We start from the raw sequence: 20,969 nt of genomic DNA on the forward strand, positions 1-20,969 counted from the left end.
GGCCTCCCAAAGTGCTGGGATTACAGGCGTGAGCCACCGCACCTGGCCATTAACATAATTTTTAATGGACACATGCTCTCTAAAAAATGATTCAGGTTGGGTGCAGTGGCTCATACTTGTCATCCTAGCACTATGGGAGGTTGAGGTGGGTAGATCGTTGGAGCCCAGGAGTTCGAGACCAGTCTGGGCAACATGATGAAACCCTATCTCTATAAAAAATAAACAAAATTAGCTGGGTGTGGTGTGGCACGCTTGTAGTCCCAGTGGGAGGAATGCTTGAACCCAGAGGCAGAGGTTGCAGTGAGCTGAGATTGCACCACTGCACTCCAGCCTGGGCGGCAGAGTAAGACCCTGTCTCAAAAAACAAAAACAAAAAAAATCATTTAAATAAACGAATTAAACCAAAACAAATGTTTCCTTTTAGTGTTTTTAAAAGCAAAAAGCCCCAGCATGTAGGTCCACCCCATGCCAGGGTACAGCGTGGCTGGCTCTAGCTTTGTGGTCACAGCAGTGCTGTGATCATCTGTCTCGTATGTAGCCTCTGCTCATCCATGTGAGTTCCTTTTCTTTTCCTTTTTTTTTTTGACACGGACTCTCGCTCTGTCACCAGGCATGCTGGCTTTGAAGACAAGGGAAGGGGTCATGAGCCAAGGAATGCAGGAAGCCTCTAGAAAGATGAGGAAAAACAAAAGGTGGAGAGGGGATTCTCCCCCAGAGGCTCTGGAAAGGAATGCCATCCTGCTGGTACTTTGATTTTAGCCCCTTAAGACCATTTTGAAATTCTGACCAGCAGAACTACAAGATAATATGACAGGCATAGCAGCTCATGCCAGTAATCCCAGCAGTTTTGGAGGCTGAGGTGGGAGGATCGCTTGAGCCTAGGAATTCGAGACCGACCTGGGCAACACAGGGAGACCTGTTTCTATATAAAATAAGAAAAACAGTAGCTGGGCACGGAGGCAGGCTTCCATTCTAGCTATTCAAGGAGGCTGAAGAAGGAGGATCACTTGAGCCTAGGAAATAAAGGCTGCAATATGAGCTGTGATCATGCCACTGCACTCCAGCCTGGGTGACAGAGGGGGAAAAAAAACCCATAATGAACTCGTGTTGTTTTAAGTTACAAAGTTTATGGTACTTTGTTATAGCAGCAGCAAAAAACTAAATCAGTGATCCTGGCCAGTCTCCTGATTGTAAACCCTGACAATGCCCATATGTATCACTTCCAGGCTAAATGTCACACTCAGATATTCAGCTGCCTACTTACTGGACGCCTCTACTGAGATGTCTGAATTCTGGACCCTCCTCTCGAGGCTTCTTCACCCACTGGAGTTGGTGGCAATGCTATCCTTCTAGGTACTTGAGCCCAAAGTCTCGGAACCAGCCTTAACTCTTCTGTCCCTATTGCTCCCCTCATCCAGGCTGCTGGTGAGTCCTGCTGGCCCCATCTTTAACACACAGCTGGATTCTGACCACTCCTCACCATCCTCCTCTACCACCTGGGTGTGAGCCTCCACGGCGTCATGCCTGTGTGACAGGCACAGCCTCCCTGCCTCCACTTCTGCCCCTACATTCTTCTTAGCACAGGAGCAGAGGAGTCCTTAAGACAAAGAGTGTCACTCTTGTGTTCCCCATTTCATTTGGTGTAAAAGTTGAATCCTCAGGGAGGCTGATAAGGCCACCTATAATGTGGTACCCCCCTCCCACCTCCGTGACTTCATCTCCTACCAACTCCCACCTCTCTCTGCTCCAGCCATGCTGGCCTTGCTGTTCCCTGGGCACAGCAGAATGGCTGTGCATCCCCATCCCAGGGCCTTTGCACATGATGTTCCCCTCGTCTGGAGCACTCTTCCCTGGTTTCCTCATGACTGACTCCCTCACTGCCTTCAGGATCTGCTTAAATGTCACCTTCTCAGCACTGCCTGCCCTGAGTACCCTGAATTGCCACTTATCCCAGTTACCTCCATAAGGCCCGATGGTTCTCACTGTGCCCTACTTTTTCTGTTTTCCTTTCAATGTACAGTATCATTTATCCATCTATCATTCTTATTGTTTTGCTCATCTCCTGCACTGGAACATAACTCCACAAAGGCAGGGATTGTATTGTTCATGGTGTTTAAAATAGTGCCCAGCACAGAGGGCATTAAATAAATAAATAAATAAATAAATGAATGGAAAGATATCGGGGTAAGGTGGGGGTTATCTTTGTTGTTGTTGTCGTTTTTTGTTTTGGTTGGGGGGACAGAGTCTAGCTCTGTCACCCAGGCTGGAGTGCAGTGGCACGATCATGGCTCACTGCAACCTCGACCTCCCATATTCAAGCAATCCTCTTGCCTCAGTCTCTAGTAGTTGGGACCACAAGCCTGCACCACCAAGCCCACCTAATTTTTGTGCTTTTTGTAGAGGTAGGGTTTCACCATGTTGCCCAGGCTGCCCTTGAACTCCTGGGCTCAAGTAATCCTCCTGCTTGAGCCTCTCAAAGTGCTGGGACTACAGGTGTGAGCCACTGTACCCAGCCTTTAGAAAGGTTAACAATTCTAAAGCCACCATACATGCAGAGTGAAAGGGAACAATTAAGTAAATGGATGGAGGATGATAGGAGCCAGGCTTCCCACTGTTACAGATGAGCAAGGAGAGGTATCTAGAATGATCCATGTGATGACCATGGATTAGAGTTGGAGATGTTAGTATAAACAGGTTTAGCTAAAACAGTATCATAGATGGTTACATATAGAAATATAGATTTGTGTACATACAGGTTAGTACACACACAGATTTCCCTGTTCTGTCCACTAAGAGGGCCAAGAAGCAACAGTACCCCATAGCCATGAGCACATCTTGCACCCAGATCTTGGTTTCTAATACCATTTACCAATGAAAGGAACCAGGGTTCCTTGGAGAAACAGCTGATTCTAGGTCTAAGATAGGAAATAGACAAGATGAGCCTGGAGCATCTTGTGGTGCCAGAAAGTTAAGGAAGTCCTCAAAATCTCACAGTGATGGAGTGTGTCACAGGGACACGGGAGACAACTGAAAGGCACCCAGTGGCCAATGCTGGAACAATTTGAACAACAAAATACAGTAGAATTGGATTACACCCAAAGTATACAGGATCCATGGATCCATACTGATATAAATGAATGAATCAATAAATGGAGAAGAGACAAATCTGCAGTGCAGAAACATTCCAATAAGTGATGAAGATGCCCTGCCCTCAAGGAGGTGGAGCTTAACTCCCATCTCTTAGGCGTGGGCTGCACAGAGTGACCTCCTTCTGAAGAGCACAGTATCAAACGCAGGGGAAAACGGTAGCTCTGCTGTAAAGAAACCTGACAAGCACTGCCTCAGCCAGGTATCAAGTTAGTCCTCCTGAGAGCACATCCCCTTTGTAGGAAGTGAGGAGAAGGGCACTCACCTCCTAGCTCTTCCTCCCAGAACACATAACCCCAGTCTAGTCATGAGAAAAATATCAGTCAAATCCCAATGGAAGCCAGGGACAGTGGCTCATGCCTGTAATCCCAACACTTTGGGAGGCCGAGGTGGGCAGATGACGAGGTCAGGAGTTCGAGACAGCCTGACCAACATGGTGAAATCCCGTCTCTACTAAAAATACAAAAAATTAGCCGAGCATGGTGGCATGTGCCTGTAATCTAAGCTACTCAGGAGGCTGAGGCAGGAGAATCACCTGAACCCGGGAGGCAGAGGTTGCAGCGAGCTGAGATCGTGCCATTGCGCTCTAGCCTGGGCAACAGAACGGGACTCCATCTCAAAAAAAAAAAAAAAAAAAAAAAAACTCAATTGAGTGACACTCTACAAAATACCTGACCAAATAAACAACCTAACGATGCATCCTAAAGAACTAGAAAAGGGCAATCCAAATCCAAAATCAGTAGAAAAAAAGAAATACAGATCAAAGGAGAAATTAATGAAATTGAAACAAAATAATACAAAAGATCAACAAAACGAAAAGTTGGTTTTTTGAAAAGATAAAATTGACAAACCTTTAGCCAGACTAACTAAGAAAAAAAGAGAGAAGACCCAAAGAAACAAAATCAGAGATGAAAAAGAAGGCATTACAACTGATACTACAGAAATTCAAAGGACCATTGGTGGCTACTATGAGCAACTATATGCCAATAAACTGGAAAATCTAGGAGAAACAGATCAACTGATGGACAAAGACAACCTACTAAAAGTGAATCGTGAAGAAATCTAAAACGTGAACAGACCAATAACAAGGAATGAGATTGAAGCCTTAATACAAAGTCTCCCAGGAAAGAAAAGCCCAGGACCTGGTGGCTTCACTGCGAAATTCTACCGAACCCTTAAAGAAAAACTACCAATCCTACTCAATCAAACTATTCCAAAAAATAGAGGAAGAGGGAATATTCACAAAATATCTGACCAGTACTTAAAATTGTCAGCATGATCGGTTGGATGCGGTGGCTCATGCCTGTAATCCCAGCACTTTGGGAGGCCAAGGCGGGTGGTTCACCTGAGGTCAGGAGTTGGAAACCAGCCTGGCCAACACGGAGAAACCCCATCTCTACTAAAAATACAAAATTAGCTGGGCATGGTGGCGCACGCCTGTAATCCCAGCTACTCAGGAGGCTGAGATAGGAGAATTGTTTGAACCTAGGAGGCGGAGGTTGCAGTGAGCCGAGATTGCACCACTGCACTCCAGCCTGGGGGACAAGAACAAATCTCCCTCTCAAACAAAACAAACAAACAAACAAAAACTGTCACTGTGATCAAAGACAAAGGAATGTCACAGCCAGAGGAGCCTAAAGGGAGATGGGATCGTGGAACAGAAAAACATTGAGGAAAAACTAAGGCAATCTGAAGAAACTATAGACTTTAGTGAATAATAATGCACCGCTAGTGATTTAAGAATTGTGAAATGCACTATCCTCCCGTAAGATGTTAATAGTAGGAGAAATTGGGTATGGTACCCTGAACTGGATCTTGGAACAGAAAACGAGCGTTAGTAGAAAGGCTGGTGAAATTCAAATAAAATCTAGAGCCTGGTTGGTAAGTATTAATGTGCCAAAGTTGGTGTTTTAATTGTGACAAATGTGCACCAGTGATGTAAAATGTTAACAATGGGGGAGACTGGGTGAGAGATATATGGGAATCCCCTTACTACCTCTGCAACTTTTCCCAAAAGAAAAAGTTTATTTATTTACTTTTGAGCTGGAGTTTTGCTCTTGTTGCCCAGGCTAGAGTGCAATGGTACGATCTTGGCTCACTGCAGCCTCTGTATCCTGGGTTCAAGCGACTTTCCTGCCTCAGCCTCCCAAGTAGCTGGGATTACAGGCATACACCACCATGTCCGGGTAATTTCGTAGTTTAGTAGAGATGGGGTTTCACCATGTTGGTCAGGCTGGTCTTGACCTCCTGCCCTCAAATGATCCACCCACCTTGGCCTCCCAAAGTGCTGGGATTACAGGTGTGAGCCACTGTGCCCAGCCAGAAAAAGCTTATTTAAAAAAACAAAAATAGCCTCACAATTAAATAGAATCATGGCATACAGTAAGTGCTTAGAAATGGTAATGGGTATTACTATTCTTCTCTTTTCTTTTTGAGACAGGGTCTTACTCTGTTACCCAGGCTGGCAAGCAGTGGCAGGATGATGGCTCACTGCAACCTCAGCCTCCTTGAGCTCAGGTGGTCCTCCCACTGGCGTAGCTGGAACTACAGGTGCATATCACCACGCCCAGTTAATTTTTGTGTATTTTGTAGAGATGGAATTTCACCATGTTGCCCGAGCTGGTCTTGAACTCCCAGGCTCAAGTGATCCACCCACCTCGGCCTCCTAAAGTGCTAGGATTACAGACATTCTTTTCTTTTTGTTCATGGAAATAATTCATTCAACATTTAGTCACATGTCTTTACCCTTACAGAAAAAAATCCCCCCAAAATACAGAAATGAATAAAGTAGAAAGTGAAGCCTTCCATTATTCCACTTCCCACTGTCAGGTCAATGTATTATAGTCTAGACTTTTTCCTCTGTGTATGTGAGTGTTTATTTCTAAACTTTTTTTTTTTTTTTTTTGACACGGAGTCTCGCTGTGTCGCCCAGGCTGGAGTGCAGTGGCGCGATCTCGGCTCACTGCAAGCTCCGCCTCCCGGGTTCAGCCATTCTCCTGCCTCAGCCTCCTGAGTAGCTGGGACTACAGCCTCCTGCCACCTCACCCGGCTAGTTTTTTGTATTTTTAGTAGAGATGGAGTTTCACTGTGTTAGCTAGGATGGTCTCGATCTCTAACCTCGTGATCCACCTGCCTCAGCCTCCCAAAGTGCTGGGATTACAGGCGTGAGCCACCGCGCCCAGCTATTTCTAAACTTTTTACAGACATGACATGACACCCTACATTTTAGCAACTCACTCAGTTTCGGTATAGCATAGACTGATATGTCCACATCGCATCACTCTCCAGGGTTCTGAATGCCTGTGACCTGAGCTACAACATGGCAACAATTCATTTACCATTTCCTTAAGATGAACATTAAGCTATTTCTAATTTTCCCCCACAAACAATGCTTTAATGAACACCCTCCATCTCACACCTCTGTGAACACGCAGGAGAATTTCTTCGGGAGAAATCCCTGACTACGGAATTGTGGGTATGATGGCACGTTTAAAACACTGTCATCTTATTGCCAAATTATCCTCTCATTATTGTGGGAATGAACTGCCTGCATTCACCCCTCCCAGAGGCAGAGCGGGGCACACATCCCCTGCCCCTGCCTTCCTCCTTTGGTGACATCTCTCCTTGAACAGGGTGGGGTGCGAGGCCACTGTGACAACACAGATGTGGGGGTCGGCAGAGGGACAAGCCCTGTGGCTGCCCAATTAGGGCCTCAGGGAACAGTACTGGATGTCCCCTTCTGAGACTTAGCACGTATTTAACTGGCAGGAGTCTTGGTGATTCCTAATCGCCAGTGCCAAGGACCATGCCAAACAGAAGTAGGGTGGGTGGCAGGGAGAGGCTAAACGTCATTTTAAAAATCACAATAACATGATTTTAGATTTGGAAAAAGTCAAGAAAAGAACCTTATTGTACAAAGCATCCATTTGCCATTTACTTATTCATTCAACAAATATTTCAGTTCCTTTTAGTTCAGGTTATTCTTAGGATTGCCACACTGAACAAAAGAAAGTCTCAATGAACTTCCACCCCACTCGGGGAGACAAATTATAAACACAGTATCAGTGAGTGGCAAGTACTGTATTAGAGTAACAGCCAGCTGCTGTGACAAACCCAAAATTTCAGATGACCACTGAAGGATTCAGCACCCCAGATGAAGCCAAATGTCCCCGCCGCCTAGCTCCAGGGCATCCTCTTTCCAGAACTTAGAACTAATCTCTGTGGCTGGACAAAGTGGCTCACGCCTGTAATCCCAGCAAGGGATTCTCCAGCCTCAGCCTCCTGAGTAGCTGGGATTATAGGTGAGTGCCACCATCCCAGCTAATTTTTGTCTTTTTAGTAGAGACAGGGTAACCCACATGGTCTCAGAGGAACTTGATGGGATGTCAAAGATTGACAGTCACCCTGGACTGGGTGTGGTAGCTCATGCTGAGGCAGGTGGATTACTTGAGGTCAGGAGTTCGAGACCAGCCTGGCCAAAATAGTGAAACCCCGTCTCTACTATAAATACAAAATTAGCCAGGCGTGGTGATACATTCCTGTAATCCCAGCTACTCGGGAGGCTGAGGCAGGAAAAATGCTTGAACCTGGGAGGTAGAGGTTGCAGGGAGCCAAGATGGTGCCATTGCACTCCAGCCTGGGTGACAACAGCAAAACTCCACCTAAAAAAAAAAAAGTAGTAAGTGTTAGAGGATTGGGGGTAACAATTTTACATCAATCTAGACCTCAATCAATTAATGAAAAGTTACTGCTAACCTACTATGTGCTACTGTATCCCTCTTAGTAACAGTAGACTTTAGCTTCAAATTCATGGTTTCCCCGTCTTGCTAGGGTCTGGGGTGGGCTCCATCCCCTTTGGGGAAGACAGTACTAACTGTCTACCTGGTATCCACCAGTCCCTTCTCCTTTCTAGGAGCCCTGCTTTACCCCAGGGGGCAGTGTGCTTTTGCAGGGAGGCCAATGATCAGAAGGGGAAGTTGCTGGACAGGGCATCTGGGAAAGCTCTTCATATCACGAGGATTCCATCAAGGCTGCCGTGAGCTATGACTGTGCTGCTGCACTCCAGCCTGCGCAAAAGAGCTAGACCTTGTCTCTAAAAAAGAGACAAGAACTCCCTTCGCCACCCCTCCTCCTTCTCCTTCCTGCTTGCATGGTGGATATGGGTGGGACTCCAGCAGGGCCAAGTTCAGCCCTTAGTGTGCCTTTGTTCAAATTTGGACAAGACTTCTGCTGTGCGCAGTCAAATTAGGAAAAAGACAGCTCCCATGGGCTGAAGCATCCCCTTGAGTGCAGGGCCTGGGGTGGCAAGCAGACCATGGGCTGCATTTCAGTCCCCACTCAATCCCTTTGGCAGGGAGCTTGGAGCAGTACACAAACTGCACAGCTGTCCCCGGCAGCCCTGATCTTGGACTATGAGGCAACTTTGAGGATGGAAAGTACTTGCTGAAGGCAGAGCTGAAAGACAAAAGCCTGGACCCTTGATAAGGATGGAGCCTCACACCAGCCCTGGCTGACCTCCCTGGGTTTTCTTTTGTTCTTTAAAAAAAAATTTAATAATCTATTTTGAAATAATTTCAAAATTTCAGAAAATTTGCAAGAACCCCTGACAAAGAGCTCCCCTTTACACAGATTGGCCAATTGTTTTTTTAAAAAATATCTTTTTTATAAGTTTTTTATTTTTGTAGAGATGGGCTCTATGTTGCTGAGGCTTGTCTCAAACTCCTGGGCTCAGCCAATCTTTCCAAAGAGCTGGATTACAGGTGTGAGCCACCGTGCCTGGCATAGCCAGTTGTGAATGTTCTATCACATCTGTTCGGCTCCCCCCCCCATCTCTCTCTCCTCTCTCTCCCTTCTCCCTCTTTCGCTATGGGTAAATCCTTGAGAGTAGTTGGTAAACATATGTCATCACCCCTAAATCCTCCAGCATGTGTATCCCCCAAACAGGGACAATCTAATGACCCCCCAGATCACCTCTGGCTCCTTAAGAAAAACACAAAACTTCCACCCAACTCACTCATTTCGGTTTTCTGTTTAAGTAGACAAACCAATTCTAACTGCTCCCCTCTTTACCCCTAAAAGACCCACACCATGCCCAGTGCCCCACACCACACTTTGCTCCAATCCCTCACACCTGTTAGCACCTTTTGGCCTCAGAGCTTTTCGTGTTTGCAATTGAACTGAAAGCCACGTAACATAAAATTCATCATTTTAAAATGTGTAATTCAAGGCCCAGCACTTTGGGAGCCTGAGGAGGGCAGATCACTTGAGGTCAGGAGTTCGAGACCAGCCTGACCAACATGGTGAAACCCAATCTCTACTAAAAATACAAAAATTGGCCGGGTGTGGTGGCAGGCATCTGTAATCTCAGCTACTTGGGAGGCTGAGGCAGGAGAATCGCTTGAAGCAAGACACGGAGTTTGCAGTGAGCCGAGATTGTGCCACTGCACTCCAGCCTGAGCGACAGAGTGAGACCCTGTCATTCATTCATTCATAAATAAATAAATAAATAAATAAATAAATAAATAAACTGTGTAATTCAGTGGCATTCAGTACAGTTACAATGTTGTGTAACCACCGCCTCTACCAAGTTCCAAAGCATCAGCCCAGAAGGAAGCCCGGCACAGCTGCTCCCTGTTTCACCCGCCCTGGTCGTCCCGATCACCTTCTGTCTCCACGGATCCCCTGCTGCCTGACCCTGCATAGAAACAGAACTGCACATCCAGCGCCACCTCAGAACATTTGCAGGAGCAGCTCTTTCTTCCCAGGTGCTCCTCCCTCCTCTTACTCTGGCACTCTTTAGGGTTCACTTCACCAGCACCCCTTTGGGGCTCTCCCTGGAGCCCCACCTGAGGTCAAGTTCTCCCAGTACATATCCTCAGAAGCCTGAGCTTTCCATGATCAGCATTTGTCACTATTACAATTATCCTTCAGGGCTATTTCATTCATGCCTTCTGTAGTTAGATTATAAAGTCTATTAGGGGTAGGGTGTGGTGGCTCACACCTGTCATCCCAGTGCTTTGGGAGGCAGAGGCAGGAGGTTTGCTTGAGGTCAGGAGTTTGAGACCAGCCTGGGCAACATAGGGAGAGCCCGTCTCTACAAATAATAATAATAATAATAATAATAGTAATAATAATGGCCAGGCAGGGTGGCTCATGCCTGTAATCCCAGCACTTTGGGAGGCTGAGGTGGGCAGATCACCTGAGGTCAGGAGTTTGAGACCAGCCTGGCCAACATGGTGAAACCCTGTCTCTACTAAAAATACAAAAATTAGCTGAGTGTGGTGTTGCAGGCCTGTAGTCCCATCTACTCGGGGGGCTGCGGCCGGAGGTGTGCTTGAACCCAGGAGGCAGAGGTTGCAGTGAGCCAAGATTGTGCTATTGCACTCCAGCCTGGGCAACAGAATGAGACTCTGTCTCAAAAATAAATAAATAAAATAAATAAATAATAAAGAAATTTTAAAAAACAAAAAAATAATAATACTCCTTAACAAGGGCATGTCTGTCTTGTTTATCACTATATACCAGGGCCTAGGCCAAAATCTGGCATGGAGCAGGCCAAAATATTAACAGTAATATTTTGTTAATTGAATAACTAGATGATTGCTCCCACAGAGGAATCATCTTGTATTGCCCCGGCTGTGACATAGGCAGCCCCTACACTCGGGGGCCTACCCGCCCCTCACATGCCCATATATGGACATGATGCAGGCCACCTGGCCATGGTTTGTGAGGTCCCAGCCCCTTTGCCCTCACAATGACCAACAGCCTCCTGGCATCTATAAGAGGCTGCAGAGCTGGCCCCTGACTCACAGCCCACAGAGTTCCACCTGCTCACAGGTTGGCTGGCTCAGCCAAGGTGGTGCCCTGCTCTGAGCATTCAGGCCAAGCCCATCCCGCACCATGGCCAGGTACAGATGCTGTCGCAGCCAGAGCCGGAGCAGATGCTGCCGCCGGAGACGAAGATGTCGCAGACGAAGGAGGCGGAGATGCCGGGCACGGAGGAGAGCCATGAGTAAGTGGGCCCAGCTGAGGGGGGGCTGGGGCTGGGGCTGGGGGCTCTCGGGGCCCAGTCTTCCTCTCACCACCTTTCTTGGTCTCACCAGGGTGCTGCCGCCGCAGGTACAGGCTGAGGTGTAGAAGATACTAATTGCACAAAATAGCACGTCCACCAAACTCCTGCCTGAGAATTTTACCAGACTTCACGACCCTCTTGCCACATCTTGAAAACGCCACCATCCAATGAAAATCAGGAGCCTGCTAAGGAACAATGCCGCCTGTCAATAAATGTTGAAAAGTCATCCCACTCTTGTCTCCTTGTCCTTGAGAGGGTAGGCTCAGGGGGCAGGAGGGCTCAGGGATGAGCAGAGGGGGAAAGGGCCTGGGCATGCGACAGGGGAAAGATGTCGGTGGGGGGGACATGAGAGACAGTTGTCACGCCGGGTTTTGTTACAAACTCTTTTTTTTTTGAGACGGAGTCTCAATCTGCTGCCCAGGCGGGAGTGCAGTGGCGCGATCTCGGCTCACTGCAAGCTCCGCCTCCTGGGTTCACGCCATTCTCCTGCCTCAGCCTCCCGAGTAGCTGGGACTACAGGCGCCGCCACCACGCCCAGCTAATTTTTTGTATTTTTAGTAGAGACGGGATTTAACCGTGTTAGCCAGGATGGTCTCGATCTCCTGACCTCATAATCCACCTGCCTCAGCCTCCCAAAGTGCTGGGATTACAGGCGTGAGCCACCGTGCCCAGCCATTGTTCCAAACTCTTAGTAGTACCAACAAGTCACAACCAACATCTGCCTCCCCAAGTCACAAACAGAACCAGTCTCCCAATTCACAACCAGAACCTGCCTCCCAAACTCTCTTAACAGATTCCTACCCAGTGGGGTGCTGTAGCCAGGTCTCTCGAGTTTGAGGACCCACTGTGTACATTTCTGCACTCTGCTTGGTGACCTCATCTTGGCAGCTTGAAATGGACCATGGAGTATTTACAGAAATTAGCAAATGCTACAAATCTGGGTTCCCTCCATCCCTGGAACCCCAAAGCCAGTTAAACATTTACCAGCTGGAACTCAAGATTGAACCAGCTCATCCTATCTGACCTGTCCCCTAGCTGCCCACCCCGGTAGCTGAAATTTCCATTCTTCAACAAAGGAACTCTTAGGTTAAAACTTAAATAGATTAAGCCAGTCACCATCAGGAAAATTAAATTCAAAACTGTTTATTCCTCATTCCATGCTAGAAGTTTTCAGCCCCATTTGCGTACAGAGATAACTTGTCCAGGTAGCAGCGGACCTGAACTTTTCACATTTAATCAAGTGCCATTAAGGAAGTTTCTTATCTGCGATCCTGTAAACTCAAACATTTTTGTTAACCACTGGTTTCTTTACTCTTTGGGGCACAGTTTCACAGCCTTATGTCCACTTGAGGAAACAAAGGTTAACTTGTCCGTCGGATCGGACCTAAGTCCACACTCAAGCCGTATGATATACTAACTATACTAAAATTTCTAAGGCAAGGGTTTAAGACCCCAGTGAGATTTGGGGAAGGATCAGGAGTGAAGCAGCCACCCAGACACAAGAAATCCTAATGGGCACTGGTCTACTTGGCTCACTCACAGCCTAGGAAAGCCCACCTCTCTGATTCCTTGACACAGGGCCTGGGTCACAGTCATTTCATGATGGTAGAGCAAACCCAAAGCATTTCAGCAGAGACCAGAGGCTCTGAGACCCAGTTCTCTGAAGTGACAGGGCCCACCAAGCACCTCAGAAATGTCACGGTATGACTTCTGTTTATGGGGCACCAACTGTGTGCCTGGTATTCTGCATAAATCACTTCCTTTTTTTTTTTTTTTTGAGACAAGCTCTCTCTCTGTCACCCAGGCTAGAATAGAGTGCAGTGGCGCAAACACAGTTCACTGCAGCCTCAACCTCCTGGGCTCAAGTGATTCCCCTACCTCAGCCTCCTGGCCTCCTGAGTAGCTGGGACCACAGATACGCACGACCACGCCTGGCTAATTTTTCTAATCTTTTTGTAGAGATGAGGTCTCACTTTGTCGCCCAGGCTGGTCTCAAACTCCTGGGCTCAAGCATTTCTCCTGCCTTGGCCTCCCAGAGTGCTGTGATTACAGGCATGAGCCACTGCATTCTCCTACGGTGGTATCAACAACCTTGTTCTTGGCCAGGTGCGGTGGCTCACGCCTGTAATCCCAGCACTTTGGGAGGCCGAGGCGGGTGGATCGCGAGGTCAGGAGATTGAGACCATCCTGGCTAACACGGTGAAACCCCGTCTCTACTACAGATACAAAAAAACTAGCCGGGCGAGGTGGCAGGTGCCTGTAGTCCCAGCTACTCGGGAAGCTGAGGCAGGAGAATGGCGTGAACCTGGGAGGCAGAGCTTGAAGTGAGCCGAGATTGCACCACTGCACTCCAGCCTGGGCAACGGAGTGAGACTCTGTCTCAAAAAAAAAAAAAAAAAAAAACAACAAAAACCCTTGTTCTTTCAAAGCAGCACATGAGAGTTCAGTGCTAGCCCCAGCACTACCATGACCCTGATCTGATCATTTAGCAATGACTCCCCATAACACAGTTGGATCATGACAGCAGCTTGGCTGGACAGGCAGACCCCCGGGTGTGCCTTTTTTTTTTTTTTTTTTTTTTTAGATAGGGTCTTGTTCTGTCACCCAGGCTGGAGTGCAATAGTAGGAACATGGCTCACTGCAGCCTTGACCTCCTATGCTCAAGCAATCCTCCCATCCTAGCCTCCTGAGTAGCAGGGACTACAGGCACATGCCACCACGGACCCAGGCTATTTTTTTTTTTTTTTTTTTGTAGACAGGACCCTCACTATGTTGCCCAGGCTGGTCTCAAACTCCTGGGCTCAATGATCTTCCCACCTTGGCCTCTCAAAGTGCTAGGATTACAGGTGTGAGCCACCACACCCAGCCCCTTCTTATTTTATTTTATTTTTTTAGATGAAGTTTCGCTCTTGTTGCCCAGGAGTGCAATGGTGCCATCTCAGATCACTGCAACCTCTGCCTCCTGGGTACAAGCAATTCTCCTGCCTCAGCCTCCTGAGTAGCTGGGATCACAGGCACCCGCCACCACGCCTGGCTAATTTTTGTGTATTTAGTAGAGATGGGGTTTCACCATGTTGACCAGGCTGGTCTTGAACTTCTGACCTCAGGTGATCCACCTGCCTCAGCCTCCCAAAGTGCTAGGATTATAGGTGTGAGCCACCATGCCCTGCTCCACCCCTTCCTATTTTCATCAGCAAGCTCTGGCCATGAATATTTGACTTAGCAGGACGTAGTAAGGCCTCAGCATTTATATTTTTAACATGTGCCCTAGAGAGCTTGAGGGCCATTATAAAGGACCTTCTTATCCCCAAAGAGAGGCAGCACAGAAACACCAAGGGTCTGGCAATATCACCCATCACCTCCTGCAAGGATCTGAAGATTAAGCCTTCTGAATTTGTTTCCTATTGCTGCTGTGACAGATCACCACAAATTTTGTAGCTTTAACAACATAAATGTATTATCTTACAGGTCTGCAGTTCAGAATTCTGAAAGAAGTCTCATGGGGCTAAAATCAAGGGGTCAGCAGGGCTGTGTTCCTCCTGGATGCGCCAGGGGAGGATAACCCATTTCCTTATCCATCCCAGCTTCTAGAGGCTGCCTGCATTCCTTGGCTTGTAGCCTCTCCCTCCATCTTCAAAGCCAGCAGTGTGGCATCTCTGAATTTCTCTTCCTATGAGCTTCCTGCCTCCCTATCCTCTCTTCTAAGGGCCTTTGTGACTGTACTGGGCCAGCCCAGATCATCAAGGATGATCTCTACATCTTCAGGTCCTTAAATGTGTGTATCTGCCATATTCCCACATTCTCCCTGCCCTCCACGAAAGGGAAACTGGTTTTGCAGTTTCTGTGATTCTGATCCTGGACTTTAATGGGATCATCAAAGTTCAATGAGAAGCCCTGGCAAGGCTGAGCAGGAGGGGAGAAGATGCATATTTTAGAGGCAGAGAGGGGAGCATCCCCTGGGCTAGGGAGTAGGTGGAGAGCCAAGGGTATGACTAAAACCAGGCTGTCTCCATCTGAATGCTGGCCCGGCCTGGCCTTCTCAGCAGAGTGGCCTTGAGCAACTCAACGTCTTCATGCCTATTTACCCCACAGAAAATGGGGATTGTAAGAGTGAGGAATGCCAGGGTGGTGGCTCACACCTGTAATCCCAGCACTCTGGGAGGCTGACATGGGAGGCTCACTTGAGGCCAGGAGTATGAGACCAGCCAGGGCAATATGGTGAAACCCTATCTATCTCTACAAAAAATACAAAAAATTAGCTAGGAGTGGCAGCACACGCCTATAGTCCCAGCTACTCGGGAGGCTGAGGTGGGAGGATCATCTGAGCCGGAGGGGTAGAGGCTGCAGTGATCTATGATTGCACAACTGCACTCCAGCCTGGGCAACAGATACTGTCTCAAAAAAAAAAAAAAGAGAGAGAGAGAGAGAGAGAGAAAATGAGTGAATGTATGGGAAATAAATGTATCAATGCTTGGCACATAGGAGTTATTAGGGAACTGTTTGCTGCTGTTACCATCTTAACAGTAAACTGTGTGCACAGAGAGCCAAGCATGTAAGTCCCTTCCACATGGCAGCTATGGCACAGCAGCGAGTTGGCAAGGAAGCTTCCAACTGACAGTGTGCATGCCCACCGGCTTGGGGGGATGAGGGCTTGCATTAGACAAGAAAACACCTGCCATCTGTATGGTTGCACCTGCTGCAAGAGACAGAGGACACGCTTTACAGGCAAGGCAAGGGGGTCTCTCACCCTTCCAGCTCTGCAGCTTGGGTGCCAGGGCCCTGCTAGCTGTGACCCCTGGCCCTGTGCTGCCCTCACAGAGGAGGCTGGGCAGGGTGGGGATGGGGCGGGGCCGCCGAGTCATAGTGGGCGCCCCCTTTATATACAAGCTTCCGGGGAGCCTCGCAGACCAGACCAACAGTAACACCAAGGGCAGGTGGGCAGGCCTCAGCCCTCCTCCCCCACCCCAGGGCCCACTGCAGCCTCAGCCCAGGAGCCACCAGCTCTCCCAACACCATGGTCCGATACCGCATGAGGAGCCTGAGCGAACGCCCGCACGAGGTGCACGGGCAGCAGGTGCATGGGCAAGACCAAGGACACAACGGCCAAGAGGAGCAGGGGCTGAACCCGGAGCACGTCGAGGTCTACGAAAGGACCCACCGAGGCCACTCTCACCATAGGCGCAGGCGCTGCTCTCGAAGGAGGCTGCACCGGATCCACAGACGGCGGCATCGCTCCTGCAGAAGGCGCAGAAGACGCTCCTGCAGGCACCGGAGGAGGCATCGCAGAGGTCTGCCTGCACCCCCGCCTTGCCCTGCATGCCCCTGACCATCCCAGGCACAGGAGGGAGGTTGGGACCCACCCCACCTGGCAAAGGCTCCAGCCCCCAACCCCCATCCCCACCCAGAGTCCCTAGGTGCCTCCCTCAACCAGAACTTTTTCCCAAAAGGCTGCAGAACCAGGAGGAGAAGATGCAGAAGGTACTAAGCTTCTTGGGCCCCTCACCCCCGGCTGGAAATTAAGAAAAAGTCACCTGCCCAAGAAACACCAAGAGAGGCCATAGCAATTCCCCTCCATCAAATGCTCAAGCCCCCAGCTGGAAGAGAAAGTCACCTGCCCAGGAAACACCAAGTGAGGCCATAGCAACTCCCCTACATCAAATGCTCAAGCCCTGAGTTGCCGCTGAGAAGTCCACAAGATCTGAGTGAAATGAGCAAAAGTCACCTGCCCAATAAAGCTTGACAAGACATTGCTGGCCTGTTGGGTTTCCTTTGCGTGAATCACATTTCCTTTGCATGAATCACACAAACTTGGATTCCCTCATGCCCAGGGTGGGTAGAGGCTTCTCTGCAGTCCTTCCTCAGGGGCGGGTAGGGCAGGAGCTCTGCTGCTCTGAGGGCGCCTAGGAGAGGGTTACTGTGCCTGGGAGGCCACCCTGTGATGCTGTCCTGTCTATCGCACATCGTTCCATGGAGTCAAAGGCCACATTAGTCTGTCTGGATCCCCCTCCAGTGAAAAACCGGATCCTACCCCATGAAAGGAGAAAATGGTTAGAACAGATTGAGCCCTAATTAAGTCACAAAGATGTCAAGGCACCTTGTGGCCATATTTAAAAGGCTTTCTGTGTGCCACAGTTTAAAAACACAGATGTTGGGTGGTTGGAAGTATAAGGAAGTGTAAACGGTGGGGGCAGAGGAGCAGTACAGGCAATGGCTTCAAGGTGGGGAGCAGGTCTGGCGTGCTCCAGCAACAACTCGGTCAGCACAGAGGGGGCAAAAGGCAAGGAGCAGATGAATGCAGAGTAATGGGCTGGGCTGTGTGAAGCCTGTGCTGGCTGACGCCTCTGGAGACCCAGTGAGAATCCGATCCTTGCTGCTTCCTCTCCTCGGCCTGTGGCTACATCACTCCTGTCTGAAATCAAGGATCCTTGTGATTGCACTGAGGGACTTTCTGGACAACCCAGGATAACCTCCCCATCTCACAATCCTTACATCATAGATTCCAGGATCAGGATTGGCATTTAGCCAACCACAGCCACTGAGGACTGCGGGGATAAAACTGGCAAGATCCAATCCATATGTTGGAAAATGGATTCCTGGTGCTCAGAAATGACCAATTTTTAAGAAGCAATGAGTTTCTGAAAAAAATACAAAAAATATATATATATAAAATATAAAAAAATATATATTTATCTAAAAAAAAAATATATATATATATATATTTTTTTTTTGAGATGGAGTTTTGCTCTTGTCACCCAGGCTGGAGTGCAGTGGTGCGATCTTGGCTTACTGCAACCTGCACCTCCTGGGTTCAAGTGATTCTCCTGCCTAACCTCCTGAGTAGCTGGAGGAGCTTTAAAAAAATATTTTGGGGGTATTTTTAGTAAAGACAGGGTTTCACAATATTGGCCGGGCTGCACTCGAACTTCTGACCTCAGATGACCCACCTGCCTCACCTCCCAAAGTGTTGGGATTACAGGTGTGAGCCACCATGCCTGGCCTGAAAAAATTTAAATTTAATACCACTGCAGTGTACAAAAGACTCATTTCAATGTATAAAAGACAAAGTCCTAAAACCGCTCCCCGCATGCTGAAATGGTGCCACATAGATGGGGAACCTTGCCAAGACTTCAAAGAGACCTGTGGCCCTAAAACACTTAAGAGGTTGTCACTCCACCCTGACCTGGGCAGAGTGGCATCTGGTTGGTGGTGTCCATCTTGCATCAGTCAGGGACAAAGCAACCCCTTGTTCATCTCAGCTTGGTTTCTGGCCTGTGCCCATGCCTTGGACAAACAGAAAAAGCTTAGGAGCCGTTGCTTTTCAAGAAGATTTCACACTTTCAGGCCCCCGAAGGAAGAGTTCCAAGGGTTCCTGAGTTTTATGAAGGCAGAGCTTACAGAGTGCATACACTTTAAGCACACAGCTTGATGATTTATTTCCAAGGGTCAGCAGTCAAGAAACTCGACAGAGACAGCTCTCTCTGGCTGGCGATTTCTGGGATGTGGGGAGGAGTCTGTGTGTGCCCCTCCTGCTTCTAGAAATTCAATCTCTAACTCCCATCCCAGCTACAAGCGAAACTTTCTCCAGGGCAAATGAGGTCTATGGTGTCGGCATCCGCACTGGCCCCAGTGCTCAGCCTTGCAGACCTTCCCTGTGAGGGCTGGCAGCTGCCAGTGGCTGAGGCCTGAGTTGGCTGTTGGCTCAGACCCAGGTTCCCGAGGGGGGCGGGCTCCCTTTGTGATGTCAGCATCCTGCCCCCACTCACAGCCCCTTCACCAACCACCTCACCTCCTTGTCCAGAGAGACAGGCAACGTGGACCATGGGTTCCCGCTGTGCCAAGCTCAACACAGGCCACAGCCCAGGCCACAGCACAGGCCACAGTATGGGCCACAGCATGGGCCATGGCCGGGGCCACGAATCCTCCATGAAGAAGCTCGTGGCCTGCGTCAGTCAAGATAACTTCTCCTTGTCATCAGAGGGTGAGGAAGAGGAGGAAGAGGAGGAGGAAGGGGAAGAGGAGGAGGAAGAAGAGCTGCCAGTGCAGGGCAAGCTGCTGCTGATGGAGCCTGAGCGGCAGGAGGAGGGCCAGGAGGACAACGCTGAGGCCCAGAAGAGCCCCGAGTCCAAGCAGACACACTCCTGACCCGCGACGAAGGCCCAGGAAGGGACACCCACTGCTGCTCCGGTGACAGCATTCAGAGAAGAGTCAATAAAAAGTCTCTGAGGAATCCTCCCTGTCTCTGGTTTCCCCTCACCCTATCCCTTCTGGTCCCACGTGTGCACGTGTGTGAATGCATGTGTGTGGGTGCACGTGGAGGGAGGCCAGCTGCCAAGGAAGGCTGAAGAGCGGGGCTCGGTGACCTTGTTCCCAAGCCCCAGCCAGAGGTTCAGGGGCTTTGGGAGGGGGAGATCATCTCAGCCGAATCTTCCTGTCTCTGGGACAGGGGAAATTCCTCTCCTAGTCCCAGCACACCCCAACCGGGGGCACCCAGCAGGACAGGGTAACTGCCTTCATCGCAGTCCCCACGGTGCCGCCCCAACCATGGGCAGTCTTTAAGAACACTGGCTTGGGAGTTCAGCAGACCTGGGTTCAAATTTCTTTTCTGCTAGCTGCGTGCCCTTGAGCAAGTCACTGGGTGTCTTTGAGCCTCAGCCCGCCCCTCCTGGCATTTGGGGGAAGCTAATAGCTACTCATGGGTCACCTGATCAGGCGAATTAGCTTAAGGGCTGGGTGGGACCAGGCCTGGCACCAGTCAGTGCTGAACGATGACAGGGATTGTTGCTGGGGTCATGGTGGTTCCCTCTGGGTCCTTTTTGGCTGCGGACTCTTCCACTGCAAGTCTGTGCTGCTGGCGACCATCTGCACCCCTATCTGGAAGCTCACTCCTGCCTTCTTCAAGGGGTCTAGCCCTGGGGGCAGAGACAGTGCCCCATGAGAGCAGTAGGCAAAAGAGGCCCAGGGAGGCGACTGGGTACAGATGCAGAGCCTAGGCCCCATCCTCTCGCTCCGGGCTCGGTGCGCTTTCTGCAAGGAGCTTCAGAACGCGTCTGCCGCCCACCCAACCGCCGGCTCCTCCCTCACTCCTTCCACCCCAAAGAAGCGACAAACGTGATCTCCGCCACATTCCCTCACAGTCCTCCAAGCACCAGCCACCTTGAGCTAATTCTCCTGATCAGCTGATCCCCTGTCCCTGAGGGGATCCTAGTTGGTACCGTGGCAGTGGGGCTGGGGGCTGGGGGATTTTCAGGGAAGCCTCGGTTTCTCTGGGGTCCATGTTTGAGAGTAGGAAGGGGCCTTGGGCTACCCTGAGGAGAGGCCACTGCTCTGCCCTGCAATGGCCTACGGCAGAGGAGGCCCTGTTACCCCAATACTCCCAGCCCCACAAATGACTCGGTTGGTCAGCTTTGTCCTTTTGTCCAAGGCCCGAAGGTCCACCCGCCCATTCATTTGCCCAGGAAACATGAGCCGAGCCCCCGTTGTATGCCCCACAAGGTGCTAGTCACTAGGGGACCTGGTATTAATAAAACGCAGTCCCTGTCGTCCTGGGAGAGAGTTCACGGTCACAGGTGCGAGGGCAGGTATGTGACGTGCCGCACACCTGCTGCTGGGAGAGGTCAGCCCTCCCTGGGAGGACTGGAAAGGTGTGTGGAGGAGAGGCTGGTTGATGGCAGGCCACGGTCTCCATTCTAGGCTATGTGCTTGAGGGTTGGGGAAGTGGGGCGTTGGCAGTGGAGGAGCAGCAGGCCATGGG

The 20,969-nt window shown here is 49.6% G+C and overlaps 3 protein-coding genes, 1 long non-coding RNA gene and 1 pseudogene across 4 annotated transcripts in view; 4 read left to right on the plus strand and 1 right to left on the minus strand.

Annotated features, from left to right (window-relative positions):
• LOC126944814 (uncharacterized) overlaps positions 1-20,969 on the minus strand; it is a 71,024-nt gene that overhangs the window by 28,358 nt on the left and 21,697 nt on the right. The gene's annotated exons all lie outside the window — the stretch shown is intronic.
• On the plus strand, positions 10,941-11,444 carry PRM1 (protamine 1). The gene is made up of 2 exons (XM_050774642.1): positions 10,941-11,158; positions 11,250-11,444. Exons 1-2 carry the CDS (start codon positions 11,047-11,049, stop codon positions 11,291-11,293), a joined length of 156 nt encoding a protein of 51 aa, XP_050630599.1. The 5' UTR covers positions 10,941-11,046; the 3' UTR covers positions 11,294-11,444.
• PRM2 (protamine 2) lies at positions 16,105-16,965 on the plus strand. Its single transcript, XM_050774638.1, has 2 exons — positions 16,105-16,506; positions 16,666-16,965. Exons 1-2 carry the CDS (start codon positions 16,233-16,235, stop codon positions 16,701-16,703), a joined length of 312 nt encoding a protein of 103 aa, XP_050630595.1. The 5' UTR covers positions 16,105-16,232; the 3' UTR covers positions 16,704-16,965.
• PRM3 (protamine 3) lies at positions 18,384-19,445 on the plus strand. Its single transcript, XM_050774637.1, has one exon. The coding sequence runs from the start codon at positions 19,037-19,039 to the stop codon at positions 19,358-19,360; it is 324 nt and encodes a 107-aa protein (XP_050630594.1). The 5' UTR covers positions 18,384-19,036; the 3' UTR covers positions 19,361-19,445.
• On the plus strand, positions 18,389-18,512 carry LOC126945138 (uncharacterized; annotated as a pseudogene).

This window comes from Macaca thibetana, chromosome 20, assembly GCF_024542745.1.
Source record: "Macaca thibetana thibetana isolate TM-01 chromosome 20, ASM2454274v1, whole genome shotgun sequence".
Lineage (NCBI taxonomy): Eukaryota > Metazoa > Chordata > Mammalia > Primates > Cercopithecidae > Macaca > Macaca thibetana.

Bases quoted from the DNA above. Each gene is read 5' to 3' on its own strand.
- PRM1 (XM_050774642.1), top strand. From the start codon at position 11,047: ATGGCCAGGTACAGATGCTGTCGCAGCCAGAGCCGGAGCAGATGCTGC. The intron at 11,159-11,249 runs GTAAGTGGGCCC...TGGTCTCACCAG, and splicing joins GGCACGGAGGAGAGCCATGA to GGTGCTGCCGCCGCAGGTAC.
- PRM3 (XM_050774637.1), top strand. From the start codon at position 19,037: ATGGGTTCCCGCTGTGCCAAGCTCAACACAGGCCACAGCCCAGGCCAC.
- PRM2 (XM_050774638.1), top strand. From the start codon at position 16,233: ATGGTCCGATACCGCATGAGGAGCCTGAGCGAACGCCCGCACGAGGTG. The intron at 16,507-16,665 runs GTCTGCCTGCAC...TTTTCCCAAAAG, and splicing joins CCGGAGGAGGCATCGCAGAG to GCTGCAGAACCAGGAGGAGA.